The sequence below is a fragment of the Paramisgurnus dabryanus genome, chromosome 21, assembly GCF_030506205.2.
Source record: "Paramisgurnus dabryanus chromosome 21, PD_genome_1.1, whole genome shotgun sequence".
NCBI lineage: Eukaryota > Metazoa > Chordata > Actinopteri > Cypriniformes > Cobitidae > Paramisgurnus > Paramisgurnus dabryanus.
In genome coordinates this window covers 6,760,998-6,785,709 of record NC_133357.1, presented here as the reverse complement: position 1 = coordinate 6,785,709, position 24,712 = coordinate 6,760,998, and the positions used below count along the sequence as shown (strand labels likewise).

The following is a 24,712-nucleotide window of genomic DNA, read 5'->3' as shown; positions in this document are numbered from 1 at the left end:
GTTATACATAGTTTATAGAGTAAAACAGGTGGATTAAGTCTCTTTTTTGGGATATAATATCGTTTTGACCAGCAACCTGTAGCCTTCAGCAGTCCAACAAGTAGTTAGCAAAGAGATTTTACAAATAATATCACTGACTGCAATACTACATTCAGGAAAGTAACAATCAAAACGGCTTATATATCACTGAATTTCTTAACTGGTGACGTTATTTGATGTCAGAATAATTAATATTTTGTTGTTATAGCTTATGAAATGGCTGTTGACTGCGCTGTTTATCTATGCATTTACTCGCGCATTAACTGTATCAAACTGTGACCGCTTGCGGAGGTAATAAATAATTAATTAATATCCACAGACATTTATTTAGATATTTTAGCAAAATAATGTCTATCTGGGAAATGTTAATATAACTTAGGGTAAATCTTGTTAAAAAATGTGGCTGTGCTTTAGCCTTCAACCCCGGTAAGTGATCAGCAATATGAACGTGATTTTACGATGCTAATGATAAGCATAAATAACAGAAAAACGAATTTAATTTAGCGGTTTTAATTCCACAAAGCATTAATCCATGGTTGTTTTATTCATGCAAAGCTACGTCGTTATTGGGACCGGATTTTATGGATCAGCCAGCGTGACTCTGTGAGTTCGTCTCTATTCTTGGACAAGCTGCATACATTGCTTTTAATATATCAACTTATTTAACATAACACACATTAATGCACAAATAAGATGTGTTATAAATGCCTCGTATGCAAAGTAAGTATACTCAAAGTCCTTTTAATGAAGTCGCATCACTCCGCCGTCATATGTGCTGTGCACGCTGCTTCTGCCGCTGTGAGCTCCTCTCCTCAGGATGCGTCCGCCGCGCAATTCTCAATTCTCTCGTTTATCGGTCAATCCGATATTACAAAACCGATATCCGATCATCGGAAAATGCTCAAATATCGGGGAAAATATCGGAAAACAGATATATCGGTCGATCTCTACAGGAAATAAGGAGCTGGCTGAAGTAGTGCAGCTGGGCATAAAGCCTACTCTGTTTAACTTTACAATTAACACTACAATTTAGATATAGAGATCTGAAAAGAACTGCAGGCAGGAGACAAAATGATGTAAAACAGAATAAAGATTTATTGAATAATCTTAGTTGTGTTCTTCATGGTCTACCTGACTTGAAGTAGATTTAGCTGGTGTTCTTATACCAAACACAGACTGCAGAAATTTACGGTTTACATTCTTGTAAAATTTACTTAAATGGATGACCATTGGACACCCACATCTACATATCAAGACAATACAGCATCTAACACAAAATTAAACACCAACGAGAAATAGATTAGGATTATAATGAATAATAAGATGAATATATGATAAACTAAAAATGGCAAAGAAAAGAAGAAATCAAATGTAACACAAACATATAAGATTTTATCTTCTCACACAGACACACACATGAAAACCTTTTAAAGAGACATTTCACAAGACTTTTTTAAGATGTCAAATAAATCTTTGGTGGCCCCAGAGTGCTTATGTGAAGTTTAAGCTCAAAATACCATATGGATGTTACAACAATTTTAAAATTGTGCTGTCAATAATTTTCTTTAAGAGGCGTTATTAACCCCTTCTGACATCACAAGAGGAGCCAAATCTTAATGAGCTATTCTTTCAAACACTTGCAGAGAATGGTTTACCAAAACTAAGTTACTGGGTTGATCTTTTTCACATTTTCTAGGTTGATGGAAGCACTTGGGACCCAATAATAGCACTTAAACATGGATAAAGTCAGATTTTCATCATATGTGCCCTTTATAACAGATTATTATAACTTGGTAAATGAGTTTAATATTAATTAGAAAGCAAGCAAACTCTCATAATCATTTCTAAAACACTTCTTTAAAAAGCTTGGTCGATCAGGCCACACTTTTCTCTTTTACATGTCTTTTAAAATAGACAGGTCTGCCCCATCATTCCGCGTACCAGCATCAGATAAAGGAGTTAATATGTCATAAATTGATCGTTGGCTACAACAGGTATGGATTTGACAAAGCAAATCAACAAGTTCAGTGTCATGTAACTAGATGATAAACACTCCTGACACTACATTGTTAGAAATGCTTCATGCATTCAAAACAAAACAAATACAAAGTAAACATAGTTGAAGTTAACTTTCATGTTAAACTTAAGTGCACCATAATCTGTCAACGACTTCTGATTGATTGCTAATTCACATACATTTGTAAGATCAACCAATTCAGCTGGCTGAGAGGATTTTGTAACAAAGCACCTGAAGCCAAAATGTCTGAATCTGTAGTCACTGTCCAACCTGCCTTACATTCCCCATTGTCCACAAAGATGAACAAGTGTTTAAAAATGGCTTTTTCATAACTTTTCGAGACGATTGTTTCTGTACCACCATTGTTGTTTAAAGAGGTCATGGAAACATTAGGCCTACTTTTTATTTAGTAGCACTGGCCAAAACCATTTCTTGAAATGGTTTCAGAATGCACAACCATCACTACAGTCCTCCACTGATCTGTGCTTTAGGGCAGGGTGGCTGGACAGAAGTCTTTTCTCTGTGCAAACACACAAAAGCCTGCATAGAGACTCTCAGGCATTTTTCCAATCTGGCTTCTGTGTGTTGAGGAGTGTTGCAGTGATGATGGTCCTTCTGAAACTTTGACCCATTTCCACACAGGATCTCTGGAGCTTAGTCTTAGAGTGACTATTGGGTTCTTGGTCACCTCTTAAGATTAAGAGAAACTGGAGGCACCTAAGCTAAATTTCAAGTGTTGTTGTAAAGGGTCTGGGATACTTATGTGAATCTGGTATTACAGTTTTTCCTTTGAAAATAATTTGCAGACATTTTTAAAATTCTGTTCATTATGCTGTACTCTGAATTACTTATCGAACACCTTCTGTTTATAAGTGTATCATTTACTTTTGTTACAACAAAGATTTTCATTGCATATTATCTTTACACATTTCAATCTTTTCTGTGTGTTTTTGCAGGCTTTACAAAAGTGTGTAACAAACTGTATGAAAAAAATGGTCCAAAGCTGTCACTTTAATAAGGTCTCTAATATTTACCATTTTAGGTACAGATATCTATACATCTGCTTTCAATATGTTACTTTGAGGTACACTCTAAAAAAATTAGTGCTAAAAAGCACTAAAAACTCGTAATCATAAACCCCATTCACACAGACCTTTGGTCCCAGAAAATACCCATAAAATTGCCAGACAAGCGTCTGTGTGAACACAAACCAACCCGTATATCTTCTGGGATCGTTGCCGGAAAGAGGACCTAGATAACCCTCTGTGTGAACAAGAAGCCGAAACAATGCCGTAATGGGCGTGTCGTAGTGAGGACGTGCACATCATCACAACAAAAGTTATGGTTCAACTCCTTAAAACGAGAGAAAGCATGCATATAAACATTCACCACGAGAAATGTTGCAAACTAGATTGAAGCAGTTATTAGGAAATTATAAATGAGACGCATAAACAATGACGCACGTGCCGTAGTGAGGACACGCGTGTCATGGCGACATGAAGTTATGGTTCAACTCTTTAAAATGAGGGATTTACAACATTCATGACGAGAAATGTCAGCAAACTGGACTGAAGCTGATATCAGGTAAGTTAGCTCATTACTTACAGAAGCGGAGATCATTCAGCAGCATAAAATAATATCGCGTCACATGCTCATATGAGCTTATAATAAACGAAAATGCCAGCGCGTCATCCCAAAAAGATATATTGTTCAGCTCCTCAAAATGCGGGTTTTAAATGCATATAAACAATCACGATGAGAAATGTCTGAAAGCTGGATTAAAGCAGAGATCCGGGAGCTTTCAAATATCCATTCTGAACTGGAGATCATTCACCAGCATAGAACTGTGCATTCACGTGCTACTTTATGGTCTTATCATAAACAAAAATGCATGCGAGTGGTTTCTGGAGAGAGAAATAATAAATAATGTGCAAACTTCAGACGCTGCGTAGAAGATAGAGAAGGACTTTAAACAGGTCATGTGTCTTTCCGGGACCTTGCAGATGCTGGCTAATCATGGCAGTGTGAATGTAACAAAAAATGTAACGATCCTGGAAAAATCCAGGATGCATTTTCCGTGTATTTTCAGGAATGTCTGTGTGAAAAGGGCTATAGGGGAACCGTTTTTATTGCTATAGACGGTTTCAGCAGTAACAACATAAACAAGCGGCTTTCATGGTCAACACGTAACTTCCAGTAAACTCCGCTAAGAATAAATAACAACAAAGTACTTTAAACATAGGCTGAAACCGAAACCGCATACTGCCATACTATATAGTAGGCAAAAAGCAGTAGGCGAACGAATAGTATGTCTGAAACCTCAGTATATGTAAAAGTGTAGGCACGAATTACTGGGATTTTGAACTATTTCTCGCAAGATTCAGAGGCACATGTACTTAAGTATTAAGGGTGTCACGATTTCGATTTTAAATCGAAATCGATCGAAATTAAGTCACAGCTTCGAACTTCGAATGAAAAAATGGGATCGTCGATGCTGCCACGCCCCCATGTCAGGTCCGGTCGGCTTGCCAAGAGAGGGAAAAAAACTCTCAGAGATGCCTTTAAAAACATCTGTCCAGCGGAACGCGATCATATTTTAAACACGAGGGATGCTACAACTCCTTGAAATGCATATCATAAACAGGATTACTACCTAGTGATCTGCCTTTGGAGAGAGAGCGCAGCTCTCTGCACGTGCGCGAGAGTAAGAGAGGCGCAAAGATGCAGCGGATTATATTTGAAACAAGAGGGATAGTTGGCCTCAGCTCGCATGAAACTCATAAAACTGAACAAATACATAAGGATTACTACTTTAGTTAATGTTTAGACTTTGGACAGATGCGAGAGCACGAGCGCGTGCACGTGAGACAGAGAGAAGCGCAGCTGCGTATGATGCTGGATTTATTTCAGATGCTATGAGTCCAAGACACGCGCATTATGTCCATGTGCATTAAGTCCATGTGCGTGCAAGAAGGAATCCTCTCTCTACAAGCTCTCGCGTTAAGTGAAGCCCACAAGCCCCCATGCGAGTTGTGCAATGTGCATGTTAATGTTAAACTATAATAATAATAATAAATAATGGCATATCATTTTTGTCTTCAAAAAAAAAATGTTAAAATCGAGAATCGGATAGAATCGTGACCTTGGAATCGAAAATGTAATCGAATCGAGGATTTTGAGAATCGTGACACCCCTATTAAGTATCGTCCGAAACAGCATACTTTCCTAAAATATAGTACGTGAACAGATCTGTAATGTCAGAATCCTCAGTATTCATTAAATCAGTAGGCGAAAAATCCCCGGATACCCTACTGAGTCCGTCCAAATTTGGAAGCATGCATCGGATGGACACTTCTATACCAGCTTTCCCATAATGCCACGGGAAAGCAAAGCAATCGACCGGAGACCAGCCAATCGGGTGATTTCCATACACACACAGGGCTGTTCCAGCACCCTGACTTCACGCACAGACCCAGGATATACCACAAAGTGCTCAGCTGATTTTTGAAAATAAAGCTGCAGAATTGTCACAGCTGTGTTGAGATGGCAGTAAATATGTGATGGTTTGTTAGAAAAATACATTTGAATAAAGTTTTGTTTCATATGGTATTCACTTCTTTACGTTTTCATTTATTGTTTATTCATTTTTTATTTATGTTTCCTGTTGTTTTAAGTAAATAAAAGAGCATCATTGCTTCACTAAAGTTTATATAATCACTTGTCATCTGACAATTCATATTAAATTACAGGCTGCTTGTTTTACTTATTTTTGTCCACTTAAAAATACTGTGTAATATAATATCTGTAACACTAACAGAGACCGTAGTAGAGTTGTCAAGTTACTGATGCAATCAGGTGTTAGTGCACCTGTCCCTTATACACACGCATACGTTTTCATGCCTGTTATTAGGTTTGTTCGAGTTCATGCAAAGCTGCAAGAATCAACAGGCAGATGACATCAAAGTACCGTGAGAGTGATTTCAGAAATCATGTGGAGAAGCCTGGTTTCGAGTCGCTCTTGCGGTATTGTGATGTCATCCTCCTGTCGGTTCCTGTGGTCTAATACGTCATAGGTCACATGATAACGTAAACATGGAGGATGCTGTCCATACTAACGCGAATGTAGGTACTGTCTTAGCACTCGTTAAGTAGGTACTCAGTGAAATTCAGTACCTACTCAGTAGGTATGCGATTTTGCATTCAGCCACTGTATACAACAAGCAAAAAAAAAACAACACATAGATTACACTAGGAAACCAAAACATTTGTTATTTTCGACAAGGTATTTGTTCAAGAGTTAAGTTTAGTAACTAGTCAGACCATTAAAAAAACTGAAACCGGAAGTAAAGTTCAGGCCAGATGCGTATCGCGTTAACGCACATGCTTTCATTTAAACCATCTATATAGCACCTATGAAGAACCATCCGGTGGTGATATAGTACCACTAGCACCAGATATAGTTCTATGTAGCACAAAATGGTTCTACATAGGTGCTATATAGCACATAAAATGGTTCCCCTATGATTACGAGCCAGTGAATCACTTTTAGTGCTATATAGCACCTTAATTTTTAGTACCAATTTGTTTTTTCTTTGGTACCAATATGTACCTCTGTTTGAACTCTTTAGGTGCAAGGTTGTAGTTTTTGAAAGGATTTCACCCCAGTCACAGAAAGGACCATTGTTTGACCATTTTTTCGGACAGTGCTGAAACTTATCTAAAATAGTCTTGTGTATCATATTAAGTATGTGTGTACTCCATTATATGTATTTATCTAAACCCTCAATGGCTTCCTCTTTAGAGTATTTTCTCCATTCATCTGGAATTTTGCCGCTCCCCTCATAGGTTTTCTTGTAGTACTCTTCCAGATTCTTCTGAAATTTGCACACAAACCATTTCCAGTAGGGCAGCTCAGAGAGATCAGGGGTGATGCTCCACTTAGCATATTTAGGACCTCCTTTTCTGTATTCCTTCCACAGGCACTTAACATCTGATGCATCTGGATAAAATGATTGATCACTGGCTACTGCTGATGTACAGATGTTGATAGAGAGGTTTGTTGTTCCTCTGTGATGCCACCCATTTAACCCAATATTACGATGGAAAGGGACACTGTGATCTTCATTATGGTTTTCTAGGGTGTTGGTACAGATGGCAGCACAGAAAGGACACTGAACCCAACAGAACTGACAGAAATGATCAATCAGAATCTCATCTGGTCTGTCTCTGTTGTTCAGCTTCACTGGAAATGTTTCTTTAGTGAATCTACAGCGGATGTAAGACATTATATAAGGAATCTCTTTTATTATCACATCTTCTAGGACAGTGGTATCAACATCACCAATTTTCACTCCAGTGAGATCACTTACAGAGAAAACCAGAACATCAGACAGCAGATGTGTGAAATGAGTCAACCATGAATGAACATCTCCATTGATCTCTTGAATGTGTTTGGTGGACTCTTGTGCTGCATTTATGATCTTCTTCTGCAATTGTGTAATGTTTTTCTCCATCTTAGGTTGAACACTATCATGAAATCTTTCAATGATGTACTGACTGACTTCATCTCTGATGAAATCTTTAAAGTGATCTCTGGGATTATTAATGTAGGTCACGTAGGCTGTAAAATCCTCTTCATTTGCAAGCCTCTTCAGGATGTGTTTCTCCAGATTTGATCTGTTTCCATTCAGTGATTCACAGTTTGTCTTCATTTCATCTGCTAAATCTCTAGCAGTTTTCTTGTAGACATTCTGCTCAATGGTTTCTTTAACTTTAATACAAATAAATTCAGCAGTAATGGCAGCTGATGTTGCTCCTTGACAGTATTTCTGGAAAATCTTGTAATACTCTTCTTTCTTCCTTTCAGAATACAGAACAGGATCATTTGCTTCTCTGAATAATCTGTGTTGATCGGTAAATGTCTTGTTTGCTCTCTGACAAATCCAAACTACCAAATCCCTGAAGAATTCTCTCTTGAACACATATTTAACTTTTGGCTTTCTTTCATGATCTGTTATTTTTGTCTTTATATAATCCATGAGATCTTGAATGTAGGTGATGTTGTAGCCCATCTTGGCAATGTTATATGACTGAATCATTTTATCTGTGTCATTGGCAGTTTCAATTATTACAAATCTTATTTGAATTTCATCCTCTATAGATAAAGTAAATGCATAGCCAAATCTCTCTTTAACTTCTTTGCAGGCATTTTTTAAAGGTCCCATAGCTCCAGTGGATTTCTTTAACTGTACATATTCTGAATAGCTTGGCACAGAGAACATATTAATGTACTCACTGCTGACTTTCTTATAGTCTACAGGGAGACTTTCATAGGTGCTTCTCAGGAGATCTGTCACATCTTTCAATATGTTGATATTTTTAACTGTAGGAGTGTTTTTGATGATTTTTTCCATCTGCTCTTTCCAAAAGGAATCAAAGTCTTTTTTCATGATATTTTCATCATTTGCTTTGTCTTTTAGTTTCATGGCAAGTTCTTTGCTTTTTTCAAAAAGACGGTTTTCATGTTGTGTCCTCTGAGCATCAATCTTTTCCTTCATCTCTCGCTGCTGAAGAACCTGATTTAATTTCTTCTTGGTCTCCCTCACAATGTTTTCCTGAAGCTCTTTGATTTTTATTTCAAATGAAGTTTTCCACTGATTCAGTACTTCAGTATCTCTGTCTTTCTCAAAGAATTCAGACATTGACTTTTTCACTTCTTCACTTTTTTCATGAAGTTCTCTTTGAAGATCAGTTTCCATAACTTCACAAACTGCTTCATTTTCTATTCTGTTGTGTAGTTTGTTTTCAATTTCCAGCATGGCACTTCGAAGGTTCCAGCTCCACTTGCTGTATTCTGTCTCTATTCTCCTGTAAGTTGCGATTTCCAAAGTATTTTTGAAGCTGAACACAAACTGTTCATTCAGCAAAGCCTCCCAGAGATCTTCAATACGTCCTTTTAGGTCTGTCAGCATTATACCATCTGATTTTGAAGCATGTGTTAAAATAGATTTTTTCAAATCCAGAACATTCTCACAGTAGTTTGGGTTTGGTGGCGCCATTGGTGGGCTTCCCTCCCACAGCTGAGCAAAATATTTCACATCTTTCTGTACATCAAATGCAATGACATTACTAAAATATTCTGCATTGCTGACTTCTACTTTAGCAGCGAGTTTAGTCATCTCATCCAGTGTCTCCTGCAGTCGTCTTCGTCCCTCCATGTTTTTCTCTCCAGCTGTGACTTCTGAAACGTTCTGATGTACAAACATACAGCTGGGATTCAGTCTGACTGTTTTCATCCTCATGAAGGCCTGGACAACAATCTGGAGAATTTCCTGCATCTCAGATGGGTTTTCTCCAAAGATGTTAATCAATGTCAGATTTCCAAGACCAACAACAAATGTGGCCAATTCATTATCATGATTTCTTGTAGATCTTCCACCTTCCAGTTCTGGTGCACGAAGACCCTCAGTATCAACAACCAGAATATAATCAAACTTTAGCTGTTGTTTCATCTCCTCCGATACTCTGATCAGCTGCATGAAAGCTCCTCTGGTGCATCGACCAGCACTGACAGAAAACTGAAGACCAAACATGGCATTGAGTAAAGTGGATTTACCAGAGCTCTGAATCCCTAAAACTGACAGCACAAAAACTCTTTGATCTCCCAGATTCTGGATGATTTGATCTAAAACAGCTTTAATCCAGATGAGAGGAACATGAGCAGCATCTCCATCCATCAGCTCCAGTGGAAATCCAGAGATCATCATCTCTGCTGCAAGACTCGGGAGATCAGAGAAATTGTTTATCTTCACAGATGACCATGATTCATAGATCTGACCAACCTCTCTCACAATGTCATCCAAACCAAACATTGTTTTATTGATTTGTTCTGATATTTTTTCAAGCTCTGTTTGTTTAATCTGCAGTTGGTCTTGTTTTTCTTGCATTTTTTGCAAAGCAGAAACTTTATTCCATGTCACATCATACTTCTTGCGAAGTTCACAAAGCTTTTTAGAAGTAAAGTCATCCAACAGATTTATTATGAATGTCAGAAAATACTTTTTGTCACTGATTTTAAGTGATCGCAGTGCTTCAAAAAGTATTTTAATAAACTCACTCGATCCTTGTGACATTTGATTTTCTCTTATTTCTCTCATCAGTTTCAGTTTCGTGCTTTTATCTTCTTCTAGATTTTCTCCTCTTAGATGATGAAGCTCTTTGTTTATTTTACACCAGTTGTGCCACAGTGTTCCCTGACGGGGCAAATTTGTTTCTTTAACTGTTGATGGATCTTCATCATTCAGTAATCTCATCATCTGAAGCGCCGCCTCTTTTCCTCTTTGACACTCTTCATTATTCTCATCTACTTGAATTCCTGTGTGTTTGGCCACATCTTCCAGTTTAAAAGTCTTCTTGTGCTGTTTCAGACTTAATCTGATTGTCTCTCTTATCTCATTAGATAGATCAGATTGACTTTTGTTCAAAAGACCAAAGATGAATTTTCCATCTGTCAGTTTAGTTTTTTCAGAGTCATTGTCTGTGAGCAGACAAATAAGAGGCTGAGAAGATCTGAAGAGTGACCTCACCAAACTCTTATACTGGTTCTTCTGTCCAAAATCAGATAAGAAGAGGACATTGACTGAAGACATACTGGTTAAAATCTCATATTGTTTCTCATTGTCTCCTGCATCACCATGAAGATTACAGAAGGCAACACAGTCAGTAAATTTATCTGTGTTTTTTCCAGATGGACAGTACCAGGCGATCTCCACCACTCCATCCATCAGTAGTCTGGTTCTGCTGCTTCCTGAGCAGTTTCTGTGGAAGAACGTGTTGTGTTTCTCATTGATCAAACTGTTTATCAGCTGAGACTTTGATGAAGACAAAGAGCCAAACCTGAAGAACGACACCATTGGAGTTTCTGCTTTGTACACAGGCTGGACTTTACTGATGATCTCGTTGTCATTATTTCTCATCTTCCAGCTCTTGTTGATTTGTCTGAATGTCCAGAGAGGAAACTCAATCTGTTGTGTGAATGGATGAGGAACAAGCAGAGGAAGAGCAAACTGACACTGTGAGAGTTTAGTGACCATCAGCTGCTTTAGGAAACTCTCAGCACAATGAAACACAGCCATCTGAACATCCATCACATGAATATTAAAGTCAACTTCAGGGTTGTAGTTTGCAGGTGTTTGTTGATCTTCTCTGTGTTTTATGTGAGTTTCTCTTGCTCTGTAGTTCATGTTCAACAGTTTATGTAGGAATGAGTTTACAAGTTCAGTTTCTTTCTGTGGCTCCTGAGACTGAAATGAAGACTTTGTGATTTTAAGAAAATCTTCTGTTCTCAGTTTATCTTGATGTCTGTTTGTTACATTTAATCTACTGAAGAGTTTTTCAAGCTGTTTGCTGATCTTTGGTTCAACTATCTGTAAATAGATACATGAATATATAAATATATATTAAACAATATATTAAATATTATTAATATATTATTATATTTGTTTTGTGTTGGCACTGAATATTCAAATACACAATAAAAGTAGAAAGAAACATTTCTTATGTAGAATAAGTGAGTTTTGAGTTAAAACTAAATTATAAAAAATTTATTTAATTTGTTATATTTTGCTGTTAATTACAAATACATAAGGGACGCCTGCCACAGCAGTTCCACACACCTTAGGGCCACGATGACCACAGTCCCGATGGCGTGCCAGTGGTGGTATATTATAACTTAAAACATGTTTTCATAAAAATATTAAGATTGATACCAATGGACATTATAATACGATTGAAAATCAGTGTGAACAGATAGACTCAGTCTCTCACTATCACAACTGGTGGTCATATTGAATACACAGCTATGACAATAATAAACATAGGCCAACAAAGTGTGACTGAGACCACAAAAAATAAGTTTTTGGAGGAACTTGTGAGATGTGAACCATATTTTATTAACTTATTAAATTAACAAATCCATAACTTTTCTTAACCATAACAAGGACTCTCAAGTCTCACGCATTCACTAACGCATTTCAGTCAGTTCACATGCTCACACCCCACACTATAAGTTATGCATGTAACTGTGGATCTATGAGAACGAGGGATCACTACGGTCTAAAAATTAATGATTAACCTTCGTTCTGCCTATCAACGAGACCATACGTCAACAAGGTCATGTCTATGACCTCCGGAAGCAGAATGACCCACGTTTTTAAATAACAGAGAATGCTCCTGTTTCAGTCTCCTAACTTGAGTGCCTCAGAATGGTCAGAGCGACAAGGTTAGGGATGGTCATCTCTTGGTCTCACAGATCCAGTTACATGCGTAACTTGCAATCTGTTTCGACCTCACTCTGACCGTCACTACGGTCTAAAATGGATGACACATACCAACAGAGTCGGTAGTAGGCCCTTGTACCTGGAGGGACCGGTATCACCTGAGCCCTAAAAGCGTGGGAAATAACCTCCACCAGCCAATGAGACAGCCTCTGTTTGGAAAGCGGCAGTCCCTGCCTTGCCGCCACATAACGGACAAACAGTTGTGAGTGCATTCTTCTCCAAAACTGTGTATGGGTCAGATAGGCCTTCAAGGCCCTGACTGGGCACAACATGAGTAACTTGTCTTGCTCTGCCTGTGAGGCCATAGCTGAGGCAGGGTGCTTAACAGCTGCTGGTCACGTGAACGCTTGTGCTTACGTGCATGCCAACTTGAGAGACGTCAATGCAGCCATAGATGACTCAACTGGTGGCATGTTCCCCAATCCAGTCTCAATCGGGTAACTGGCTGTTGCCAGCTGGCGGCAACCTGCATTAACTTGGGGGCATTTCGACATCATACCCCATGATGACCTCAGCATTGCAGCATAGTCATCCACCACAGGTATAGAAGGTGGTGGGTCAGGCCGGGAAATGCCCTCCCAAACACCTCCAGCAGGAGCTGAGGTAGGTGTAGGTGCCTAAATGGGACTAAATGCCCCTTCCTGGAACTCATGGAGGCGCTTCAGATCCTGCAGTAGTGGGAAGCCATTGCAGCAACACAGAAGCTTAAGTTTAAGTCTGGGGCCCTCCTTGAGCAATCTGATGGGTGTTACGGTGGCCCGCACCAGCGCACAAATGCACTTAGCGGTCACACACTAGCCCCACCAGCTGCAAACAGGGGTATAGGGCGTGGCACGGAAACAATGCCACAGCCTGCACCAGCGTGTAAACGCACCTAGCAGGCTGATATAGTGAACAGGAAAAAACACAATAAACAACAAGGCTGCTACAATGTAATGTGGGACAAGACAGTACCACAAATAATTTGAAAAAAGATTAGCGCTAGCGGCAGACAGGCACACAAGATTTCTGGCTGCGAACAGCAGTAAATGCCAACACAGGTATGACAGTGGCCCACACTAGCGCGCAGACACACTTAGTGGGCTCGCACAAAGCCCACGGCTGCAAACAGCGGTATAGCCACACGAAAAACAACTCAAATTACCCGGAAATCTATTTCTTATAAAGTTTAAACTAAAGGGCTATATAACCTGAAAATAACAAGTCAAATACACAAACCACAACAATTCTCGGGGGCACAAGGCACCCGCACCGTTTAGGTAACGAATTAGTGGAATGCAATAAGGAAATTGTCATGATTTCGGTTTTATTGGCTGCTTTGTCTTTGTTTCACTTGTGTTGTGTTTTTGTTTTGACAGCTCCACACGTGCGCGCCTTCCACCTGGTGATCTCATCATCTCTGACTCCTCTCACCGGCGTCCCACACCTGATCCTTGTTATTGCCCAATCCGGTTTGATTTAAATTCCCCTCGTTTCCTCTGTTCTTTGCAAGTTCGTCTTTGTGTGTTCCTGCCCGCTAGCTCTGCCTAGTTCTTGTCGTGTCTAGTTTTATACTTAGGATATTCACCGTGCTCTCTGCTGCCTTTGCCCTGTTAGATTCCCCGTCCTGCTGTCTACCTCTCCCGATTGGTGTGGCACCTGTCAAGGCTTTGAGAACTTTCAGTCAGTGGACTCTCCTAGCGATATTCTACACCTTACGCTGTCCAGCCGCAGTGCGCACTAGCGCGTAATTCTGCCGAAGACGCTGACAGCCGCAGTGCGCTCTTGCGCGTAATTCTGCTCATCACTCTAACTGCCGCAGTGCGCTGTCCAGCGCGCTTACTGCTGAAGACTCTGACCGCTTCTCTCTCTCTCTGTGCCCCACCAGGATTCTATCTCTGTGCCCCGCCAGGATTCTCCCTCCGTGCCGCCAGGACTTCGTCCCTGTGTTTACTGTGTCATCTCTTCTCCTTTTCTACACACACGGAGAGTTCTCTATTATAAATATCTGATTCATCTAGTGTTTTTCTGCTATACATTTTGCATCTGACTACATTGAGTGTTTTCTATTATACATATTCTGTGAATAAACCTCTGCGCTGGGATTCCGGTCTTGTGTCATTCCTAACAGGACGAACTTGCCAGAATGGATCCCGCGGAGGTTGATGCTCTCCGGTCGGCGCTCGCCCAGCAGGGCTCATGGTTGGGGCAACACTCGGCTCGTCTCACTACAACATCTCAAGACCTTGAGGAGTTATCTGTCCGTATGGCTGACCTTTCCTCTTGTCTTGACCAGGCCAGTCATGATGCCACCCAACCCAGTCGGCCGTCGCAGACGGAGCCTTATGTCACAGCTCCACCTCCATATGATGGTAATCCTGCCTCCTGTCGGGCTTTTCTGTCACAATGCTCTCTGGTTTTTGCCCTCCAGCCCCGCCGCTACTCCTCTGAGCGCACCCGGGTGGCGTGTGTGATTTCTCTTCTGGTTGGCAAGGCGCGCGAGTGGGCTACGGCCGTGTGGGATGCTCGCGACCCTTGCTGTCGGTCGTTTGATGAGTTTCGCGGGGAGATGGAGAAGCTCTTCGACCGTTCGGTGCGTGGGGACGCCGCTGCGGCTCGGTTGGCACATCTGGCTCAGGGAAGGCTCTCCGTCACCGAGTACGCTATTGAGTTTAAGACCTTAGCGGCTACCTGCCACTGGAATGAAGCGGCTCTCCGAGCGCAGTTTGTTGAGGGGTTATCTGAGGATCTCCAGGACGAGATCGCTGTCCATGAGCTTCCTTCCTCGCTGGATGCCATCATTGATCTCGCTCTCCGGATCGAAGCCCAGAGATTGCTTCGTAGTCAGCGTCGCTCTCTGCGCCGGCGAATGCTTATGGGTGAGACTTCCACTTCTCCCTCTGCCCCGACGTCTCCACCAGTCGAGTCGGAACCCGTGCAACTGGGGCGCATGCGCCTGTCACAGAGAGAGAGAGAGAGGCAGCTGCAGAATGCCCTCTGCCTCTACTGCGGGAGACCCGGACACCTTGCTAGGACCTGCCCGTTAAAAGCCGCTGCCCACCAGTGAGTCAGGGAGTCCTGGTGGGCGCTACATCTTCTAAACTCTCCCCTGTTTCCAGCACTCAGCTCCCCGTCATGCTGTCCTTCGCTGGGCGTGATCATCCGTCCACCGCCCTCCTCGACTCTGGTGCGGAGGGCAACTTCATTGACGAAGCTCTGGTCCGCTCCTGGAATCTCCCGGCTGTCCCTCTCCAATCCCCTTTGGATGTCTGGTCCCTAAAGGGGCAGCAGATGGCGCGGATCACACATTGCACTCCCCCTGTGAGTCTCTCTGTGTCTGGCAATCATCGTGAAGAGATTGTGTTGCATATTCTTCATGCTTCTCTGTCTCCTATTATTTTAGGGCATGGTTGTGAGTCTCTCTGTGTCTGGCAATCATCGTGAAGAGATTGTGTTGCATATTCTTCATGCTTCTCTGTCTCCTATTATTTTAGGGCATGGTTGGTTAGCGCAACACAATCCTCACGTTGATTGGCAGCATAGTGTTATTTTGTCTTGGTCCCAGTCTTGTCATGTGTTCTGCTGTTTCTGGTTCTGTTCTTTCTCTTCCTCAGGTTCCGGCGGTCGATTTGACCGGAGTCCCGGCGGAGTATGCGGATATCGCTCAGGTGTTTAGTAAAGCCCGGGCCACCTCCCTTCCTCCTCACCGGCCATATGATTGTGCTATTGATCTCCTCCCCGGCACTTCTCCGCCTAAGGGTAGACTTTATTCTTTATCGGGTCCTGAGAGAGAGGCTATGGACCAGTATATTAATGATGCCCTGCGTGCCGGTCTCATCCGTCCCTCCACCTCGCCCGCAGGGGCGGGGTTTTTCTTTGTTGGCAAGAAAGACGGCTCCCTGCGCCCTTGTATTGATTATAGGGGTTTGAATGACATTACTGTTAAGAATAGGTACCCCCTTCCTTTAATGTCTACTGCGTTTGAGCTCCTGCAGGGGGCGCAGTTCTTTACTAAGCTAGATTTACGCAACGCCTATCATCTGGTGCGTATAAGAGAGGGAGATGAATGGAAGACAGCCTTTAACACCCCTACCGGACACTTTGAGTACTGCGTTCTGCCGTTCGGCCTTTGTAACGCCCCCTCTGTCTTCCAAACTCTGGTCAATGATGTGCTGAGAGACATGATTAACAAATTTGTCTTTGTGTACATAGATGATATTCTCATCTTTTCTCCCTCCATGCAGGAACACACTCAGCATGTCCGCCGAGTCTTACGCCGGTTGTTAGAGAATAAGCTGTATGTCAAGGCGGAGAAGTGCGAATTCCATCGTAAGTCGGTTTCGTTCCTGGGTTTTGTTGTTGCCCCCGGTGAGATCCGTCCCGACCCAGCCAAGATCAAAGCGGTGGCCGAATGGCCAGTCCCCGACTCCCGTAAGGAATTATTAAGATTTCTGGGTTTCGCCAATTTTTACCGGCGATTTATCAGAAATTATGGTCAGATTGCTCAACCTCTTACTGCTCTCACTTCCACTAAGGAGAGGTTTGTTTGGAATTCCAGTGCTCAGGAGGCCTTTGATAATTTAAAGTCCCGGTTTATCTCTGCTCCTGTTCTCTCTATTCCAGATCCGGCTGCTCAATTTATTGTGGAGGTGGATGCTTCGGATGTCGGGGTAGGCGCCGTTTTGTCTCAGCGGTCTGCTAAGGATGGCAAGGTGCATCCCTGTGCCTTTTTCTCCCATCGGTTAAACCCAGCAGAGCGAAATTATGACATAGGCAATCGGGAGCTGCTGACGGTCAGACTGGCTTTGGGTGAGTGGCGTCACTGGTTAGAGGGGACCTCGGAGCCCTTCCTGGTCTGGACGGATCATAAGAATCTCGAATACATCCGTTCAGCCAGGAGGTTATCTTCTCGTCAGGCTCGTTGGGCGCTCTTCTTTGACAGATTTAACTTCACCCTCTCGTACCGGCCCGGTTCCAAGAATACAAAGCCCGATGCTCTCTCTCGTTTGTTCGAAAGCCCCGGTTCCGCTGGGGACGAAACCATCCTCCCGGAGGGGCGGGTGGTGGGTGCCCTGCGCTGGGGGATAGAACAACGGGTGAGACGGGCCGGCCGGGAGGGGGAACTGCCAGAGGGGTGCCCAGCGGGTCGATTGTGGGTTCCGAATGCGCTTCGCTCCGAGGTCATCCGGTGGGGTCACGAGTCCAAGTTTGTTTGCCATCCGGGGGTTCGGAGAACGTTGGCTACCGTACGTCAGCGTTTTTGGTGGCCCTCTATGGGTCCCGATTTCAGACAGTTTGTGTTAGCCTGTCAGGTTTGTGCCCGTAATAAGGCCTCTCATCAAGCCCCTATTGGTCTGCTTAAACCGTTACCCATTCCCTCTCGTCCTTGGTCACATATCGCAATTGATTTTGTAACCAATTTGCCTAGTTCTAAAGGAAACACTGTTGTTTTGACCATTGTCGACCGCTTCTCCAAGGCGCCTCACTTTGTCCCTTGCCCAAATTACCCACTGCTAAGGAAACTGCCCAGGTTATGATTGAACACGTCTTTCGCTTACATGGTCTGCCCACAGACGTGGTTTCAGATAGGGGTCCTCAGTTTATTTCTCGTTTCTGGCAGGAATTTTGTAGACAAATTGGCTCCACAGCTAGCTTGTCTTCGGGGTATCATCCTCAGACCAATGGGCAATGTGAACGGGCTAACCAAGATTTAGGTAGAGCTCTCCGCTGTCTGACATCGCAATATCCGAGCTCCTGGTGCCAACAGTTACCCTGGGTTGAATACGCCCATAATTCTCTCCCTGTTTCTTCTCTTAACATGTCCCCTTTTGAGGCGTCCATGGGATTTCAGCCTCCTTTATTCCCGTCCCAAGAACCTGATGCGGTGGTTCCGTCTGCGCTGGCCTTCGTTCGTCGTTGCAAACGCACCTGGAGGAAGGCTAGATTTACATTACGTCAGGTTTCCAGACGAACCAAAGCCGCGGCCGACCGTCACCGTAGACCTGCGCCCCGTTTTATCTGTGGGCAGAAAGTATGGCTTTCGTCCAAGGATTTACCTCTCCGTGAGCCCTCTCGCAAGCTGGCTCCACGATTCCTTGGGCCATACAGCATAGTGAAGGTTATTAATCCCGTGACGGTTTGGCTCAGATTGCCCCCAGCACTCGGTCGGGTTCACCCGGTTTTCCATATTTCCAAACTTAAACCGGTTCATTTTTCTCACCTTAACCCTGTTCCCTCTGCCCCCGCCCCTCCCACCCCTCAGCATGTAGATGGTGCTCCCGTTTATTCTGTCAAGTCCCTATTAGATGTGCGTCGCCGGGGTAGGGGATTTCAATACCTCGTAGACTGGGAGGGCTATGGTCCGGAGGAGAGGTGTTGGGTACCGGCCCGGGACATCCTGGACCCTGGGCTGATAGAGGATCTCCGCCGGCGACGGGGTGAGCCTCCTCATGGACCGCCCGGTGGCGGTCGTGGGGGGGGAGTCCTGTCATGATTTCGGTTTTATTGGCTGCTTTGTCTTTGTTTCACTTGTGTTGTGTTTTTGTTTTGACAGCTCCACACGTGCGCGCCTTCCACCTGGTGATCTCATCATCTCTGACTCCTCTCACCGGCGTCCCACACCTGATCCTTGTTATTGCCCAATCCGGTTTGATTTAAATTCCCCTCGTTTACTCTGTTCTTTGCAAGTTCATCTTTGTGTGTTCCTGCCCGCTAGCTCTGCCTAGTTCTTGTCGTGTCTAGTTTTATACTTAGGATATTCACCGTGCTCTCTGCTGCCTTTGCCCTGTTAGATTCCCCGTCCTGCTGTCTACCTCTCCCGATTGGTGTGGCACCTGTCAAGGCTTTGAGAACTTTCAGTCAGTGGACTCTCCTAGCGATATTCTACACCTTACGCTGTCCAGCCGCAGTGCGCACTAGCGCGTAATTCTGCCGAAGACGCTGACAGCCGCAGTGCGCTCTTGCGCGTAATTCTGCTCATCACTCTAACTGCCGCAGTGCGCTGTCCAGCGGGCTTACTGCTGAAGACTCTGACCGCTTCTCTGTGACCCACCAGGATTCTATTTCTGTGCCCCGCCAGGATTCTCCCTCCGTGCCGCCAGGACTTCGTCCCTGTGTTTACTGTGTCATCTCTTCTCCTTTACTACACACACGGACACTGAGAGTTCTCTATTATAAATATCTGATTCATCTAGTGTTTTTCTGCTATACATTTTGCATCTGACTACATTGAGTGTTTTCTATTATACATATTCTGTGAATAAACCTCTGCGCTGGGATTCCGGTCTTGTGTCATTCCTAACAGAAATAATCAGGAAGTTTTTCCTGAATATGTAGTTTCTTACTTACGATCTCATAGGAGTGGATCAAGGTGAGAGACTGAACTGGGAGCATTCTCTGCTATTTATAAACGCAGGTCGTTCTGCTTCCAGAGGTCATGGACATGATTTTGTTGACATATGGTTCTCGGTGATGGGCAGAACGAAGGTGATCATTCCTTTTTAGACCGTAGTGATGGTCAGAGTGAGGTCGAAACAGATCTTGTTTTTCTCACGCTGAGGAGAGACTTATAACTTTTCCTGTTATATACAATTAATAACCGAGGTGCAGGGAAGTTCTCTTTCAAGTTCATAGCTGTCTTGAGTTTTTCTTGTGCTCCTCTGATGTCATTCACTTGGATGCTACACACTGAGATAAAGTTAGAAGAGCAAGATCCGATAAATGAAACCTGAAACAAACCAATCAAACCAAAGATAGGACAGGGCAGAATAGGACGTGCCTTCCCCAAGCGTGCCGCACAAGCCCTGAAAAGTGAAGCCAAAACTTCTCGATCGCCCCCCAGTGACTGGTCCCAGTAAAGATTATAAACCCAGTCTCCCCCATGTTATTCAATGGGACTTGAGATCAACTGAAAATTTACTTACACTTCAATTATCTTTTTTCTGGAGCTGGTTTCTGTCCATTACTGTAGTTTTTATCATGCTAATGTAAATTCAAGTGTTTGTTTTTAAAATAAGTTTGTTTTTAGTTAGTTATTTAATGCTATAAAAATGGTGGTGTGACGTCATGATTGACAGCTGGGTTTGACAGCTATCTGAGCCGAGCAAAGTAGTCACTGAAGCACCAACAGACTTTTTCCTCGAGAAAGGAGCAAACAGAGTTCATATAGAGCAGGACTCCACTTAAAGCCATAGAAACAGTGCAGCTTGTGCTTGTGATTGATTATGCGCATTCTGCAAGAGCGAGGGCAGGGCCTTGATTTCCCTGCTTTAATTCCTGCTCACTACTGCTCAGGACTGGTCCCAAAATCGCTACCGCGCAGACTCAAGACCCAAGATGTCAGCGCCGTATCAAGATACTGGCAGCTTAATTTTTCACCAATGGAAGAGGTGAACGGCGTCGTCCATCTTTTTTTAGTTTTCACACAATGCGGGTGGGGTGATTTGCATGGTATGCTGAATAATGTTGACCTATGTACAATACGGGACAAATCACGTCTCCTATCAAATCAATAGACATTTTGCCTGTAAATTCGAGACAATTCCGTATTTTGGAGAGTGGCAACCCTCCAGCAGCACGCAATTTATTTATTTTTTAATTACACGATAATTGCTTTTCCTCAATTATTTTGTTTTTGTGATCATTTAAATAAATAATTGAAAATCAAAAACAATTAATTTACACAGCCCTACTTACCAGATGACTTGAGTCTGTTTGAGAGCAGCAGATTGTAATTCTCTCTATTTCTCTTCTTCTGTCTTCTTCATACTCCTCTGATTTTACTCTCAGGAGTTTATCTTGAAACTGTTGTTCAATCAGTTGAATTTTATTTTCATAAATCTTTCTTTCTTCTTCTCTCAGATGTTTCTCATTCTGGAGTTTTTCTTCAAGCATCTTCTGTTTTTCACTCCAGTTTTGTTTTTCTTCCTCTCTCCTCCTTTCATCACCTTGCATCTTTTCTCTGTATTTTTCTTCTCTGTTTTTCTTCTTAACTTCATGTTTCTGTCTTTCTTCCTCCACCATCTTCTTCATCCTCTCTATCTCTGTGCTATATTTACTAACAGTTAACTGATGTTCTTCTCTTTCTCTTTCGGTCCTTTCTTTTTCTCTTTTTTCATACTGGTCCAACAACATTTCTTCTTTATCTTTTCTTTTCTGATCTTCTTCTTCTTTTTTCAGTTTTTCATCTTGTTTTTCTCTCTCATATCTTTCCCGGTCTCTTCTCATCTCATCTTCCATTTGTGTTTTTTGCTTCTTTATTTCACTTTTATATCTTTCTTCTTTCTCCCTAAACTCATCTTCTCTTCTCTTTCTCTCTCTCTCATGATTCTGTCGTTCATTCTCTCGTGTATTCATGAGTTGTTTGTCATATGTTATCTGGAGATCTTTCTTTTCTTTTTTTATTTCCTCAATTTCGATTTTTAATGTCTCTCTTTCTCTTCTCATCTCATCTTCCATCTGTCTCTTTTGTTCCATCATTTCTCTTTTATATCTTTCTTCTGTCTCTCTAAACTCATCTTCTCTTCTCTTTCTCTCTATTTCATGATTCTGTCGTTCAGTCTCTATTGTATTCATCAATTTGTCTATTTGTGTTGTATATTTGATCTGGAGATCTTTATTTTCTTTCTTTATTTCCTCAATTTCATTTTTTAATGTATTTCTTTCTCTTCTCATCTCGTCTCGCAGCTGTTTTTCTTGCTCCATCATTTCTCTTTTATATCTTTCTTCTGTCTCCCTAAACTCATCTTCTCTTCTCTGTCTCTCTCTTTCATGATTCTGTCGTTCATTTTCTCTTGTACTATTCAAATTGTTTACTTGTGTCATATATTTGTTTTGCAGATCTTTGTTTTCTTTCTTAATTTCCTTCATTTCATTGTTTAATGTCTCTCGTTCTCTTCTCATTTCATCTCGCAGCTGTTTTTCTTGCTCCTTCATTTCTTTTTTATATCTATCTTCTGTCTCTGTAAATTCATCATCTCTTTTCTGTCTCTCTTGCTCGTGTTTTTGTTTTTCTTCCTCCATCATCACCTTCACTCTCTTTATCTCCTCTTCTTTCTCTCTGCTCAGTTGTTCTATTGTGTCCTCCAGTCCCTTTATTTGTTGTTCATGTTTTTCTCGCTCCATCTCTCTGAATATTTTAGATGAGTAATAACTCCCTCCATTTGCTGTCACCATGTCGTCTATTTTCTCCAGTAAAGCAGAAACTTGTGTGGGATCTTCAGTCTCATTATTATTAAACACATGATATCTGTTTCCACACTGTTCAATTAGATTCATTAAAGGAGATTTTGAGTTTTCCAAAAACTTTTCAATGGTTTCATCTTTAAGCTCCTCTCGTCTAGTGAAGAGCACTATAGTGTATGTCAGAAAGTTTTTACCAAAAGTGTCTTGAATGATCTTCACTGATTCTTCCTCTTCTTTTGTAAAGCGTTGAGCTAAACTCAGTACAATAATAAACACATGAGGTCCTGGCAGTGTCATTGAGATACAGTTGGTAATTTCTCTCTGAATTTCTTCATGACTCAGTTCAGTATCAAATAGTCCTGGAGTATCAATCACAGTGATTTGTCTGCTGTTTACTTCAGCTGTTTCTCTCTGACACTCTTTAGTAATGGACTCTGGTGATGTGGCTGATTTAAATGCTTTTCTCCCTAAGATTGTGTTTCCTGTCGCACTCTTCCCAGCTCCAGTTTTTCCCAGCAGGACAATCCTCACATCATCTGAACCATCTCTAACATCTGCAAAATGAAAACAAAACTGCATTATATATAAAATATTCCAATAAGACAACAAACTGCATCAGTTATAATGCAAATTGAACCCAACTTAAATGTTTAATTGTATAGCACAATAGTAGTTATATGGGGCCACCATTCCTCAAACGAATGATTTATGACCCCTTGACAGATGGTGTTCTGACAGGTCGTGTTTTATGACCCCTTGACAGATGGTGTTTTGACAGGTCGTGTTTTATGACACCCTTGACAGATGGTGTCTTGACAGTTTGTGTTTTATGACTCCCTTGGCAGATGGTGTTTTGACAGGTCGTGTTTTATGACCCTTGACAGATGGTGTTTTGACAGGTCGTGTTTTATGACCCTTGACAGATGGTGTTTTGACAGTTCATGTTTTATGACCCCTTGACAGATGGTGTTTTGACAGTTTGTGTTTTATGACACCCTTGACAGATGGTGTCTTGACAGTTTGTGTTTTATGACTCCCTTGACAGATGGTGTTTTGACAGGTCGTGTTTTATGACTCCCTTGACAGATGGTGTTTTGACAGTTCATGTTTTATGACCCCTTGACAGATGGTGTTTTGACAGTTCGTCTTTTATGACTCCCTTGACAGATGGTGTTTTGACAGATTGTGTTTTATGACTCCCTTGACAGATGGTGTTTTGACAGGTTGTGTTTTATGATCCCATTGACAGATGGTGTCTTGACAGGTCGTGTTTGACAAGGGGGCGGGGCTATCAATCAAAAGTTGTACAAGCGGTCTAGTTTTGACAGCGAGTGTCCGGACTGTGCGTGTTTTACGATGTGTCATTTAGCGGGTTGTTTTTTCCTGTGTGTGTGTTTTATGTCAAGCGTATGCTGGCATGTTTATTGCTGTCAAAAAAGTTGTATTGTTTTAGACTGTTCAGGTTCTGGACAGACAGTTGTCACAAGCGATCCATCCTCCCCCTCCCTTCTCACAAGCCCTGCATTCTTTCACTGCAGAGTGTCCATTGTAAACGAGTAAAGATTTCTAAAACTAAATGTTGGTAAAATAATTCACCATTACGGTGACAAAAAGTAAATGTTTATTTTAGATTTAGACAAATCATGAACAAGGCTCTGATTAAAACTTTTGGTTGTAACATCACAAGTTATTTAATTAAATATTCCGTATACGTGTATAGTTTAAGCAATGACCTAAGCCATAACCGTCGGCGCCGTCAATACTATAATCTTTAGACGAAAGTCTAAACTAAATAAAATTTTAAACGATTCATGAGTTCCGTGAATCTTTTCATGACCTGCTCTATAGTTTCACGCGTATTAAAGATCACTCTCCAACGGTGCCTGACAAAGCGTCGGGTGAGCGTTCATATCTGCCATTTTAAAATAAACTTAATAAATGTAATTCTGTCCACTATGGCAAAATAGGAGTTTATTTTAGATTTAGGGGATTCTTTAACCAAGTCTCTGATTAAGACATGTGTATACATGCACCGATGTTGACAGAGAACTTATTTCTGGCGTTAAAAAACTTTTAAATGTTTTTAAGACGTCTTCACCCCATTTTAGGGGTTTATTTTTAATTAAAGGCTTCTTAAAACATGTGTGAATGTGTGTAT

General features: G+C 41.9%; 1 protein-coding gene across 2 annotated transcripts in view; it reads right to left on the bottom strand.

The window, feature by feature from the left end:
- Positions 1-1,111: 1,111 nt before the first annotated feature.
- Positions 1,112-24,712, bottom strand: part of LOC135750271 (interferon-induced very large GTPase 1-like) — a 61,311-nt gene continuing 37,710 nt past the window's right edge. For both annotated transcript variants that reach the window (XM_065269063.2, XM_065269062.1), the window contains 2 exons: positions 21,067-23,108; positions 1,112-11,481 (listed from right to left, as the gene is read on the bottom strand). In XM_065269063.2, the coding sequence (XP_065125135.1) occupies positions 6,817-11,481; positions 21,067-23,108 (6,707 nt within the window). In that variant the 3' untranslated portion in view covers positions 1,112-6,816. The remainder of the gene's footprint in view (positions 11,482-21,066; positions 23,109-24,712) is intronic.